At 44.3% G+C, this 12,864-nt stretch overlaps 1 protein-coding gene across 1 annotated transcript in view; it reads right to left on the minus strand.

Annotated features, from left to right (window-relative positions):
• Positions 1 to 11,993, minus strand: part of F8 (coagulation factor VIII) — a 120,640-nt gene extending 108,647 nt beyond the window's left edge. Inside the window, exon 1 of the mRNA XM_049766654.1 lies at positions 11,844 to 11,993. Within this exon, the coding sequence (XP_049622611.1) occupies positions 11,844 to 11,989 (146 nt within the window). The 5' untranslated portion in view covers positions 11,990 to 11,993. The remainder of the gene's footprint in view (positions 1 to 11,843) is intronic.
• Between the last annotated feature and the right edge of the window lie 871 nt (positions 11,994 to 12,864).

The following is a 12,864-nucleotide window of genomic DNA, read 5'->3' on the forward strand; positions in this document are numbered from 1 at the left end:
CAGTTGGCTAAAAACACTCTAAGAGAAACGAAGACTGACTTTGATTGGACCATCACTAGGGAAAGAATCTGCATTAGAGGATAAGACAGTAGAAACTTCCCAAACTGAGAATCAAAGACTGAAAAGAAGTTGAATGCCCAAGGTTTGTAGAATATCTACATTTATGTAAATGACACACAATGAAAATATCAGAAAAAGAAAAAAGACAAATGCAGAGAAGCTATGTTTGAAGCTACAATTCAAGCAAAAAAGAATGGAGTGACATAGTTACAATATTAAGAAAACCAAACAATTAGGCAGGCTGGGATAAAAGGTCAAGGGGTTCTAATCATATGATTTACATGCAGGAGGCTCAGGTTTAATCTCTAGTACTATATGATTCCTGAACACTGCCAAGAGCAACCACTGAGCACTGTAGGATATGACCAAAACAAAACCAAAAAACAACATAGAGTTTTGTACCCAGTGGGTGCCAGAGTGACAGTACAGCAGGTAGGGCATTTGCCTTGCATGTAGCAGACCCAGGTTCAATCCCCAGCATCTCATTTGGTCCCTTGAGTCTTCCAGGTGTGATCCTTGAGGGCAAAGCATCCTGAGCACCCTAAGCACCACAGGGTGTGAACTCACACCCACCCAAATACTTTTTTATGTACTCTGAAATTATACTTTGCAGACAAACAAAAATGAGAATGTTGTTACTAGTGTGCCTGCCTTGCAAGAAATATTCAAACAAATTCTTCAGGGAGAAGGAAATTAATATGCCAGAAATCTACATTCAATCTAAGTGCATCCAAGGATAACAATTGAATAACAGCCAGAAAAGTCACCAAACAACAAAGTAGAATAGCAAGTTCACAGGTCTTCATTTCAGCTTCCTGCCAACCCATGGGCCACTCTTCACACCCTTCCAGGGTTTCTTGAACACTACACAGAGCACGTCGTCAGCACACAGTGAAGGCCTGAACTGGCAGAGTGCCAGGGCCCAGCCTTACAGTGGGCAAGCTTTACCAGTAAGAGGAGGGGCCTGCCTGAGGCCCAGCATGTGGCAAGAGTGGGAGGTCAGGGAGCCTTCCTGTGCACTTCCATTAACTGCAGGCTCTATGAGAATCACACCCATCCCAGAAAGGGATCCAGATAAAGGCAAACATGAGCTGAAGTTTAGCTGGCCCAACTTGATCCCCAGTGTACTAAAGTGCCAAGATTGGGAACAGGGCAAGTTTTGGGCAGTACTCCTTATTTGTTAGCCACAATGTGGTGAAAGAGAAGCGGCCAGAAACTTAAATAGTAACAAAGCAGTGGGCTGCAGTCAGGAGGGACACTGAGGAAGGGATCCGTGTTACCACACTGTATGTCTGAAACTCAAGCATGAGAAATTGCCAATCATAGTGTCTCAATTAAAATAAGAAAGCAGGGGCCGGAGAGATAGCATGGAGGCAAGGCGTTTGCCTTTCATGCAGAAGGTCATTGGTTCAAATCCCGGCATCCCATATGGTCCCCCGAGCCTGCCAGGAGCGATTTCTGAGCATGGAGCCAGGAGTAACACCTGAGCGCTGCCGGGTGTGACCCAAAAACCAAATAAATAAATAAATGAAATAAAAATAAAAATAAAATAAATAAAATAAGAAAGCAGGGGCCGAAGAGATAGCACAGTGGTAAGGTATTTGCCTTACATGCAGTAGATCCAGGAAGAATAGTGGATTGAATCCTGGCATCCCATATGGTCCCCCGTGCCTGCCAGGAACAATTTCTGAGTGCAGAGCCAGGAGTAACCCCTGAGCACCAGGAGTAACCCCTGAGCACCCCAGTTGTGTCCCAAAACCCAAAAATAAATAAATAAACAAGTAAATAAATAAGAAAAGCAAAGAACTGGGGTCGGAGAGATAGCATGGAGGTAAGGCATTTGTCTTGCATGCAGAAGGAGGATAGTTCGAATCCCCGCATCCCATATGGTTTCCTGAGCCTGCCAGGAGTGATTTCTGAGCTTAGACCCAGGAGTAACTCCTGAGTGCTGCTGGGTGTGACCCCCCAAAAAAAAGTGAGAGAGAGAGAGAGAAAGAGAGAGAGAGAGAGAGAGAGAGAGAGAGAGAGAGAGAGAGAGAGAGAGAGAGAGCGCAAAGAACTGCAAGATCAGGTTCAAAGAATCCTGGAACAAAGAGTAGGCACAAAGGAGAAAAATGTCCATGGTTTTGTCATATGCCACCTAATCCAGGAGTGGCCAGCAGAAGTGGAACGCTATTGGCATCAAATACATGGTTCAGTCAGCCAAAGTCAGATCGGTCTATGCCAATGCTAATGTCTTGGAGATTTGGGGAGATGACGGGCCAGTCTTATTTTTTTGGGGGGGTGTCACACCCGGTGGTGCTCAGGGGGTTACTCCTGGCTCTGCACTCAAAAATTGCTCTTGGCTGGCACGGGGGATCATATGGGATGCCGGAATTTGAACCACCATCTGTCCTGGGTTGGCCACATGCAAGGCAAAAGCCCTACCACTATGCTATCTCTCTGGCTCCCAAAGGGCCAGTCTTCTAGGTGCCACCCAAGCACTGATTCAAAGATGGTTCTGTGGCCCCAGTAGAATGAGTGTACAGGGCCCAGCAGAAGGCTCAGTGGCTAAGACACCTATCTTGAAAGCTAAGCACTGTGAATTTCATCCTTGGCGTTGCCCACATGTGCTAAGTGTAGATCCAACAGCTATCTGTCTAGAGTCCTGATACACTGAAGATAGTGAGAACATGTATGTGCTCATGACGACTCCCAGCAAATGGTGCAGTAAGAAGGCATGAGGACAGCTCTGGTGAGCATAAGAGCAAGCACCAAGCAAGTGTGCAACCTGCAGTCATAGCAAAAGAGTAGTAAAGGGAAGGCAAGGGGGCAAGAGAATAAATTAAAAACAGCAAAGAACACAGGGACTAGAGATACAGTACAGGGTCCGGTGCACTGTTGCAAGTAACCCCTAAAGTGAAAAGATGAGAGTAGCACTGGGAAAGCATCTGATCCCCAAAACTCAAAGCAAAACGAAAGAAAAGAATACACATGTTTCAGAGCCAAAAACAAGTTTAGTATGGGAAGGTTCTCGTTAGCACCCCTCCCAGCAAGGGAGTGGGATCTGAGCCACCCCTTCCAGAAAGCTCTATTCTAGGTCCATGAAGTCCCCACAGCAGAAACACAAATTGAAAAGTTGGGGTGCACAGGGTCATGAGGATGGGGAAGAGGGCCAGGTGAAGAGGTAGAGTGTGTTGACCCAGGTACCTACATAAGTTGGTTTGATATAGGACAGGACATGGAGGCCGAGTGGGGGGCTGATATTCAATGATAGGATAGGTACTCAAGAGAGGACTTCCCAGTCGCCTGGAGGGATGGCCGATGACATCCTTCATCCAGGCTGTCCCAGGTCTTCCCAAAGTCGATGGCCATGAGTGGTGGGTCATGATGGTCCTATGTGTGCCACCTCAGAGGGGTTGTTCCCTGTAGGTGGTTGTGGTGCACTCCTGTCTCCTCCCCAGGTGCCATTGCCCAGGGTTGTGGACAGCCACTTTTCACTGTGTATCTACCACTGAGAATTTCCTTCCTGGAAGCCAGCCTGAGAGAGTCACATCTTGGAACATGCTGTAGTTTCCCAATCTCTGACACAAGTCTGTGCCACTAGCCTTAGGATATGACTGTGCAGCTTTCAGTCCTATAACATTTTCTGATGTCTGCATCTCACAGTCTTTTTGCTCCTTCCCCTGTGGTACTAAGTAGCAGACCTACCAGGGCTGCACCCAGCATGTAAGGGTGGTACTGGGGATCAAACTTGCAGCCTTTATGCCTACAAGGCATGTGCTTTGATGAATGAGCCCCTCTGCGCCTCTGTCCCCATCTCCACCAGTGTCTTTACTCCTCTTTATATAATACAAATGGCCTATCAGGCCTCAATGAAGAATCAGCTTGATGTGTTTATCTATTTTATTTCATGATCTTTTTGTACTTTTTATAGCTATCAGTTGATCACGTTTGAGGATCAGTGTTTTTGCAAACAGGACCCCGTGGCTCATAATTTCTCTAGAAGTCAATCTAGGAGAGTGATAAACACCAGCTAGAAAGAAGCTGGTAATATCATTAGACCAGAGGTGACACAGCAAAGCAGCACATTCATCTGAAATATTTCTGACTAGGACAGGGTGATAGTACCATGGGTGGCTTTTGAACCCTAGAACCCCATGTGCTCCCCAGAACACTGGCAAGAGTGATCACTGAGTGTACAGTCAGGAATGAGCCCTGAGTACCAAACACCTCCCCCTACACACATTATTTGGGGTGGTGGTGGACTATATCCAGCAGTGCGCAAGGATTACTCCTGGATCTGTGCTCAGAAATTGTTTCTGGCAGGCTTGGGGGGAACTATGGGATACCAGGGATCAAACCCGGGTCAGCTGTGTGCAAGGCAAATGCCCTACCCACTATCCTATCACTTTGGTGTTGTGGGTGCTCTCAGTCATGTTCTTCTTCTGCCCTTCCAAGCTTTCTTTTATATTTTTGCAGGTGGGGGGTACAATTGACAGTCAGACAGAAGGCATGATCTTTTAGGGTTTTTTTGTTAGGGACATCCTAAACATTCCTAAGAGAACAGGCAGCACCTAAGTATGTGGACAGCTGTGACTGGAGACTGTCCAAGGCCATGTAGACTCCCCGGGGGTGAGATCATTTCCATGACAACAAACATTCTTTGGAGTAGAGCTGTGATTTATCTGTCTCTCTCAGTTGGAGACAAAATGTTCCAGGGCTCACAGGTTTCTCTACTTTCTAACCTTTGGAGACTTTTGTTTGTGTGTTTCCCTGGGGATTTAATAGAGAATCTTGCCAAATCTGTTTGGCACCAATGTTCTTGACACACACTGTTCTTAAACAATTTCTTTGAAGCCAATCAGAAATCTATTCTGTTCCCTGACCCTTGCTTACAAGAAAGTGAGCAGCTGCAGGAACAGATAATAGAAAACTTGATTTGCTAGAGGCTTATTTCAAACCTTGGCAGAGGCTGGTCAGGATGTGTTCAGAGTCAGCCTATCCTGTCAGTATCTAAATAATCTAGTCCATAACGTGGTATCATCAAAATTAAAATGTTATCAACATTTTTCTCTGCCAAATACATGTGACTGCTTACACAACAACAGAAAGTTAGATAACAATTAAAACATTTTCTCCATTCAATGCAATTTTATACTCAACCTATGCTTCACTATGCCTCAGACTGCATGCTACTTGGAAACACAAAACAAAACAGACTACATTATATTTATTTCAACACTAATATTTAACGAGGCCAACATGAAAAAAGTGACTGACTGAAAAAAGAAACATGCCAGGAACCCATGGGCCTGGAGAGATAGTACTAAGTTAAGGTACCTTGAACATAGATAGTATTAAGATAAGGCTTTGCATACAGTTGACCCTGGTTTGATCCCCAGCACTACATATGGTCCCCTGAGCACCATCAGAAGTGATCCTTGAGCAGAGATCTAGGATTATACCCTGAGAAGCACCAGGTGTGTTCTCCCAAACAATTAAAACATGTCAGAGAGATGGTTCAAAGGACTTGGCATGGGGTTGATCCCCAGCAGTAAACTGTTCCCCAGATACATCTAGGATCAACCTCCCAAGCACCAGGTCAAATAAGTTGCCAAGAACCAATATGCATGGTCCCAAAACAAAACAAGCAAGATCGGAAAAGGCAAAACAAAAAGAAGTGCCAAGCGTTGACTCAGGCAGGTTACTGGCCATCTGTATCTCTTCATGGTCACTCATATGGGAAAGATCCCTTTATCACCATGGACACATATTGTATTTTATCCTTAAAATTATATTTGACCTCACTCATGTGGGATATAAACAAACATCACATGGACACATAATTTAAACCAATGTACTGGTGACCTAAATAGAAGAGCCATAATTCTAAAACTCATAGAAGAGGGCCCAGAGAGATAGTGCTGCAGGGAAGGCACTTGCCTTGATGACTACAACCTTGCATGAAGACAACCCAAATGAAACTCTAAAACATATTCTCCTTTTCCTTCATGCAAGAGTGATATTTTACTTCAGTTAATGATCACCAGAGAAAGGCAAATTAAACAGATAGTGAATATCACCACATAATCATTAGAACTACTAAAATTTTATGGATCCATATAGTACCACGGGTAAGGCACTTGCTTTGTGTGTAGCCTACCCAGGTTTGACCCCAGTATCTAATATGATCCCTCAAGCCTGCCAGAAGTGATTCCTCGGTGCAGAACTAGGAATAATCCCTGAGCACCGCTTGGTGTGGAGCATACGCCCTTCCAAAATTAATAAATATAAAATAACTAAAATTAAATACTGGCAACATGAAATGTGGTACAGAACTTTTGAAACAGACACACTCATGGAATGGAGGGAGTATAACATGTCTATTCTGGAAAGAGACTAGTAGTTCTTCTAAAGCAGGGGTCCTCAAACTTTTTAAACAGGGGGCCAGTTCACTGTCCCTCAGACCATTGGAAGGTCTGACTATAGTAAAAACAAAACTTATGAATGAATTCTTACACACACTGCATATATCTTATTTTGCAATGAAGAAACAAAACAGATACAAATACAATATGTGGCCCGTGGGCCATAGTTTGAGGACCACTGTTCTAAAGTGAAACATAAATTTGCTGTCTGATCCAGCATCTTCAATTCCACATATTTCAGGTAGATTAAAATAGATGTCCACACAAAAATTTATGCATATGTGACCACAGTAGTTCCTTTTAGACACTGAACTGGAAATGAGAAGGTCTGTGTGACACTAAGTTAATCCACAAGTTGGTTTTTTGGGGGGGTCACATCTGGCGACACTCAGGGGTTACTCCTGGCACTGCACTCAGAAATCGCCCCTGGCAGTCTCAGGGGACCATATGGGATGCTGGGAATCGAACCACTGTAGGTCCTGGGTTGGCATTGTACAAGGCAAATGCCCTACTGCTGTGCTATCTCTCCAGCCCCTAGATAAACAAGTTGTAATGTACTCCTATAAGGGAACAGTCATCAGCAATACACAGTCAAAACTGTGTGATAGGGTAAAATCCAAATGGATTAAAGACCTCGATATCAGCCCCAAAACCATAAGATATATAGAACAGCACATAGGCAAAACACTCCAGGACATTGAGACTTCAGGCATCTTCAAGGAGGAAACTGCACTCTCTAAGCAAGTGAAAGCAGAGATTAACAGATGGGAATATATTAAACTGAGAAGCTTCTGCACCTCAAAGGAAATAGTGCCCAGGATACAAGAGCCACCCACTGAGTGGGAGAATCTATTCACCCAATACCCATCAGACAAGGGGCTAATCTCCAAAATATACAAGGCACTGACAGAACTTTACAAGAAAAAAACATCTAATCCCATCAAAAAATGGGGAGAAGAAATGAACAGACACTTCGACAAAGAAGAAATACAAATGGCCAAAAGACACATGAAAAAATGCTCCACATCACTAATCATCAGGGAGATGCAAATCAAAACAACGATGAGATACCACCTCACACCACAGAGAATGGCACACATCACAAAGAATGAGAATAAACAGTGTTGGCGGGGATGTGGAGAGAAAGGAACTCTTATCCACTGCTGGTGGGAATGCCATCTAGTTCAACCTTTATGGAAAAAGATATGGAGATTCCTCCAAAAACTGGAAATCGAGCTCCCATATGATCCAGCTATAGCACTCCTAGGAATATACCCTAGGAACACAAAAAATACAATACAAAAACCCCTTCCTTACACCTATATTCATTGCAGCACTATTTACCATAGCAAGACTCTGGAAACAACCAAGATGCCCTTCAACAGACGAATGGCTAAAGAAACTGTGGTACATATACACAATGGAATATTATGCAGCTGTCAGGAGAGATGAAGTCATGAAATTTTCCTATACATGGATGTACACGGAATCTATTATGCTGAGTGAAATAAGTCAGAGAGAGAAAAACGCAGAATGGTCTCACTCATCTATGGGTTTTAAGAAAAATGAAAGACATTCTTGCAATAATAATTTTCAGACACAAAAGAGAAAAGAGCTGGAAGTTCCAGTTCACCTCAGAAAGCTCACCACAAAGAGTGATAAGATTAGTTAGAGAAATAACTACATTTTGAACTGTCCTAATAATGAAAATATATGAGGGAAATGGAGAGCCTGTTTAGAGTACAGGCGGGGGTTGGGTGGGGAGGAGGGAGACTTGGGACATTGGTGACGGGAATGTTGCACTGGTGATGGGTGGTGTTCTTTACATGACTGAAACCCAAACACAAATTTGTATGTAATCAAGGTGTTTAAATAAAAAAAGAAAGCCAATGGAACATGATGGCCATGGTCTGAATTAAAATTCTAATCCTACAAAAGAAAAAAAAAACTGTGTGATATGCTATAACCTGGATGAATTTCCAAGTCATGATGCTCAAGATAAAGATGTAGATGATGGGGCCAGAGAGACAGTAAAGGGGTTATACAGCAGGTGGCTAATGTATGGCTCAGGAGCAGAACACTTACCTTGATGTGTGAGGCCTTGGATCTGATTCCATGAATTGCATGGTACTTTGCACACTGCCAGGAACAACCCTCAACTTCTAACCTAGGAATATACCCTAAGCACTACTGGGTGTGGTCCCCAAACAAAAAAAAATAAAAACACCTATACTGCAGAAAAATGAATATGTCTCAGTGGTAATGAACATGGCTTGCATGCATAACATCTGGGTTTGAACTCTGACACCACAAAAATAAAAACAAAGTCAAAGTATACTACAAAGCAATAGTAATGTAAATAGTATGATATTAGAATAAAATAGACACATAGATCAATGTAACTGAATTAAGAGTCTAGAAATACACACAAGAACATCAACAACTAATTTGTGACAAATGAGCCAAGAGCTTACAATGGATCAAGAAAGACTACTCAGGGGCCAGAGAGGCGGCGCTAGAGGTAAGGCCTTGCAAGCGCTAGCCAAGAAGGACCGTGGTTCGATCCCCTGGCGTCCCATATGGTCCCCCCAAGCCAGGGGTGATTTCTGATCGCTTAGCCAAGAGTAACTCCTGAGCATCAAATGGGTGTAGCCCCCCCCCAAAAAAAAACAAAAAAAAAAAGAAAGAAAGAAAGACTACTCAACAAACAGTTTCAGAAAACTGGATAGACAGGAGCCAGAGTGATAGCACAGTGGTAGGGTGTTTGCCTTGCATGCAGTCAAACCAGGACAGGCCTGGGTTCAATCCCTGGCATCCCATGTGGTCCTGTGAGCCTGCCAGAAGCTCCTTCTGAGCACAGAGCCAGGAATAACCCCTGAGCACTCCTGGGTGTGGCACCCCCCCAAAAAAAAAACTAAACTAAACCAGATAAACATATGCAAAAGGAGGGGCCAGAGAGATAGCATGGAGGTAAGGCGTTTGCCTCTCATGCAGAAGGTCAGTGGTTCGAATCCCAGCATCCCATATATCCTCTGAGCCTGCCAGGAGCGATTTCTGAGCGTAGACCCCTGAGCACTACCAGGTATGACCAAAACGCAAAAGACAAAACAAAACAAAACAAATATAACAACAACAACATATGCAAAAGGATAAAACTAGCATAAAGGCAAAAGGATAAAACCACAACCTAACATCATACAAAGGAATTAATTAAAAGTAGATTGAAGACTTGGATGTAGGTCAGAAACCATAAAACACAGAAGAAAATATAAGGGATACACCCTTGACATCAGTTTTGGAGATGCTTTTGATAACTCTTAACAGCAAGTGAAATAAAAGAAAAACCAAATAAAGGGGACTACATCAAACTAAAAAGCTTCTGCACTAAATGTAGATGGAAGTGGAGGGTATAATAATAAGCACCATAAATTTAAGGGACAATAACAAATAACTTATTATCTGACTCATTATGGAACATAGAGTCAAAATAAGAACTTATACAGTACTGAGCAATGACAAACCCTGAACACTGGAATATACAACCAATTACCATGCAGAGTGGGGAGGAGAAGAATGAAAACAGAACAGACTAGAAGAGATGTATTTACAATGGAGTAGGGCCATATTCACTTTGGGGCTGAGCAGAAAATTTGCATGTCATTAACATAAAATTTAGCTATTATAATTTTCTAAACCAAAATAACTTTTTTAGTGGCTGGAATGTCAGTACAGTGGATTTATTTTTTATAATAATTTTTATTTTGATCAAAGTGGTTTATATATCTTTCACAGTAATATTTCAAGTACATATTGATATTGAATCAGAGGAATTCCCACCACCAAAGTTGTCCTCCCACCACCTCCAATTCTTGAATATAAAGCAATCTCTTATTGACAATAATATTTTAAGTACATGTTAATATCAGGGGGATTCCCATCACCGAATCCCGGGTATCCCATATTGCACCCCGACCCTGTCAGGAGTAAGTTCTGATTGCAGAGCCAGTATAACCCCTGAGTGGTAATGGATGTGGCCCAAATCCCCCAAAAGAAAATTCCTAAAAGTGTTATTATTTTGGTAGCCACACTTGGTGGTGCTCAGAGCTTACTCCAGCTCTGTGCTCAAGGGTCATTACTTGGGGCCCATAGAGCCATATGTGGTCTATTGAACCCTGATTGACTACATACTAAGGCAAGCCCCCCTAACTGATGAACTACCACTTTAGCCCCCTGAAAATATTTTAATTGATTTTTATTTTATTGGGAGGGCCAGGCCTGGCAGTGTTCAAGGGGCCATTTGGTAATGGGGAATGAACCCAGGCTCTTGTACATGCAAGGCAAATTACCACTTGAGCCACATCCCTGGACCCTGGAAATAATTTAGGGATGGGGGCCACATCTGGCAGTGTTCTAGGTCTACTTCCAGTTCTGTGCTGGGTGTGAGAATGCATCCGGTGGCGGTACTTGGGAGACCATACTATGAAAGGGATCCAAGTGGGGTTGGTTGCATTAGTAGCAAATGTCTCAACTTCTGTACTATCTGGGCCCTTGAAACATTTTTAAGAGAGGGGAAAATAGCAAACTGAATACATGGCAAGAAGAAGGAGACTTATTGGGGGCCAGAGAGATAGCATGGAGGTAGGGCGTTTGCCTTGCATGCAGAAGACAGCATCCCATATGGTCCCCCGAGCCTGCCAGGAGTAATTTCTGAGCGTAGAGCCAGGAGTAACCCCTGAACGCTGCCGGGTGTAACCCTCCCCCCCCCAAAAAAAAGAAAAGAGGCTTCTAATAGTGCAACAACATCACAAGCCTTCTGTACATCATCAAAGCTGGGGGGCAATAGTGGAACTCCTGGGAAAATACCTAGAGCCAAAGTAACAGAAATGGAGGGAAATAGATTGGACCAACTCAATGCCCATAAATCTAGTTAAGAGGATTTAATAAGGCTCTCCCCCAAATGCACCAAAGCACAGCAGACAAGTAGCTTTGTCACTCAAGGTAATACTATTCTTCAGTCCAAACTGGGCAGGACCAGAAGTATGGCCCTGGCATACACAAGCTCGCTGTGGTCTTACTGGCTTTACTTGTCTTTAGGGAGACTGAGGCAAATGCCATTGGGTTTCTCTCTCTGTGTGTCTCTCTGTCTCTGTCTCTCTCTCTCTCTCTCTCTCTCTCTCTCTCTCTCACACACACACACACACACACACACACACTCCACACACAGTTTCCAGACTGACAGCATGTGCTAAAGGGATGTCTGGACAGAATATCAGCGATGCGTCCTCGAGAAGGTCTTGGCTAACAGCAGCAGGGCCGCCTGACTTCACAAGCATCCAGCACCCTGCCTGGGGCTGCCCCTTACTGCTCACTTACCTAGGCACTCCCTGCAGCTCTCCGATCAGCTCACTGTGTTCATAGTCCCAGAACATGGGCATGGCACCCAGGTAGTGTTTCCTGATGGCACTGAAGCCAGCTTTCCAGAGGCACAGAAAGAGGCAGGTACAGAGATGCATGTGCATGGTCTTCCGTTAGGAATGTTCTCTGCACATGAGAACAAGTAATCCTTTCCCTAGCAATCCCTCCCAGAGTGCTCCGCACATTCAGGAAAAGGGAAGGCCACTGTTCTCCTGTTGGAGCAAGTCCCTGCTTGACCCTGAGGTTAGGGGTCGGTAGCAGGAGCCGCTGATACAGCTGCTTCCTCTGAGGCCTGGCCAGTTGTGAGCAGCAGCCACAGGAAGACAAGAAGGAGGAAAAAGGAGGCTGAGCTAAAGCTTAACCCGTTTTATCCAGGAGCACCAGGGCCCAGAGCAGCCTCCAGAAGAGGAGTCAAAACACAGAGTCAAATCATTTCTGCTCTTCTATCTTCATTTTGGGAGTTTGTTTGGGGCCACATACAGTAGAATTAAGGGGATACTTGCAGGCAGTGCCTGTTTTGAAACCCTCTTCTGGGATTCAACCCTAGCATGCATTCTGGCTCTCAGGGAGCTTCTTCCTCTGCCCACCAAGCACTTTTCTGCATGCAAAGCCACTCATAACCAGAGAGTTCTCTTCAAGGTCAAGAACTTCTCCACCCCATGATCCTGACCAGGGCCACTTTGGATCTGTGTCTACATTCAGGCTGGCTCTGGCCTCATCCTGAAGATGCCAAGGACTGCTCCCACCATTCCTTTTACCAAAGTCTCCACTCGAGTCCACTCATGCATTCCCTCCAGAATTGGCTCCAAGATCCCTCCCTCCCTCCCTCCCTCCCTCCCTCCCTCCCTCCTTCCTTCCTTCCTTCCTTCCTTCCTTCCTTCCTTCCTTCCTTCCTTCCTTCCTTCCTTCCTTCCTTCCTTCCTTCCTTCCTTCCATTTTTGCTTTTGGGCTACACTCATCAAAAGTTCAGGGCTTACTC

This window comes from Suncus etruscus, chromosome X (assembly GCF_024139225.1).
Source record: "Suncus etruscus isolate mSunEtr1 chromosome X, mSunEtr1.pri.cur, whole genome shotgun sequence".
NCBI lineage: Eukaryota > Metazoa > Chordata > Mammalia > Eulipotyphla > Soricidae > Suncus > Suncus etruscus.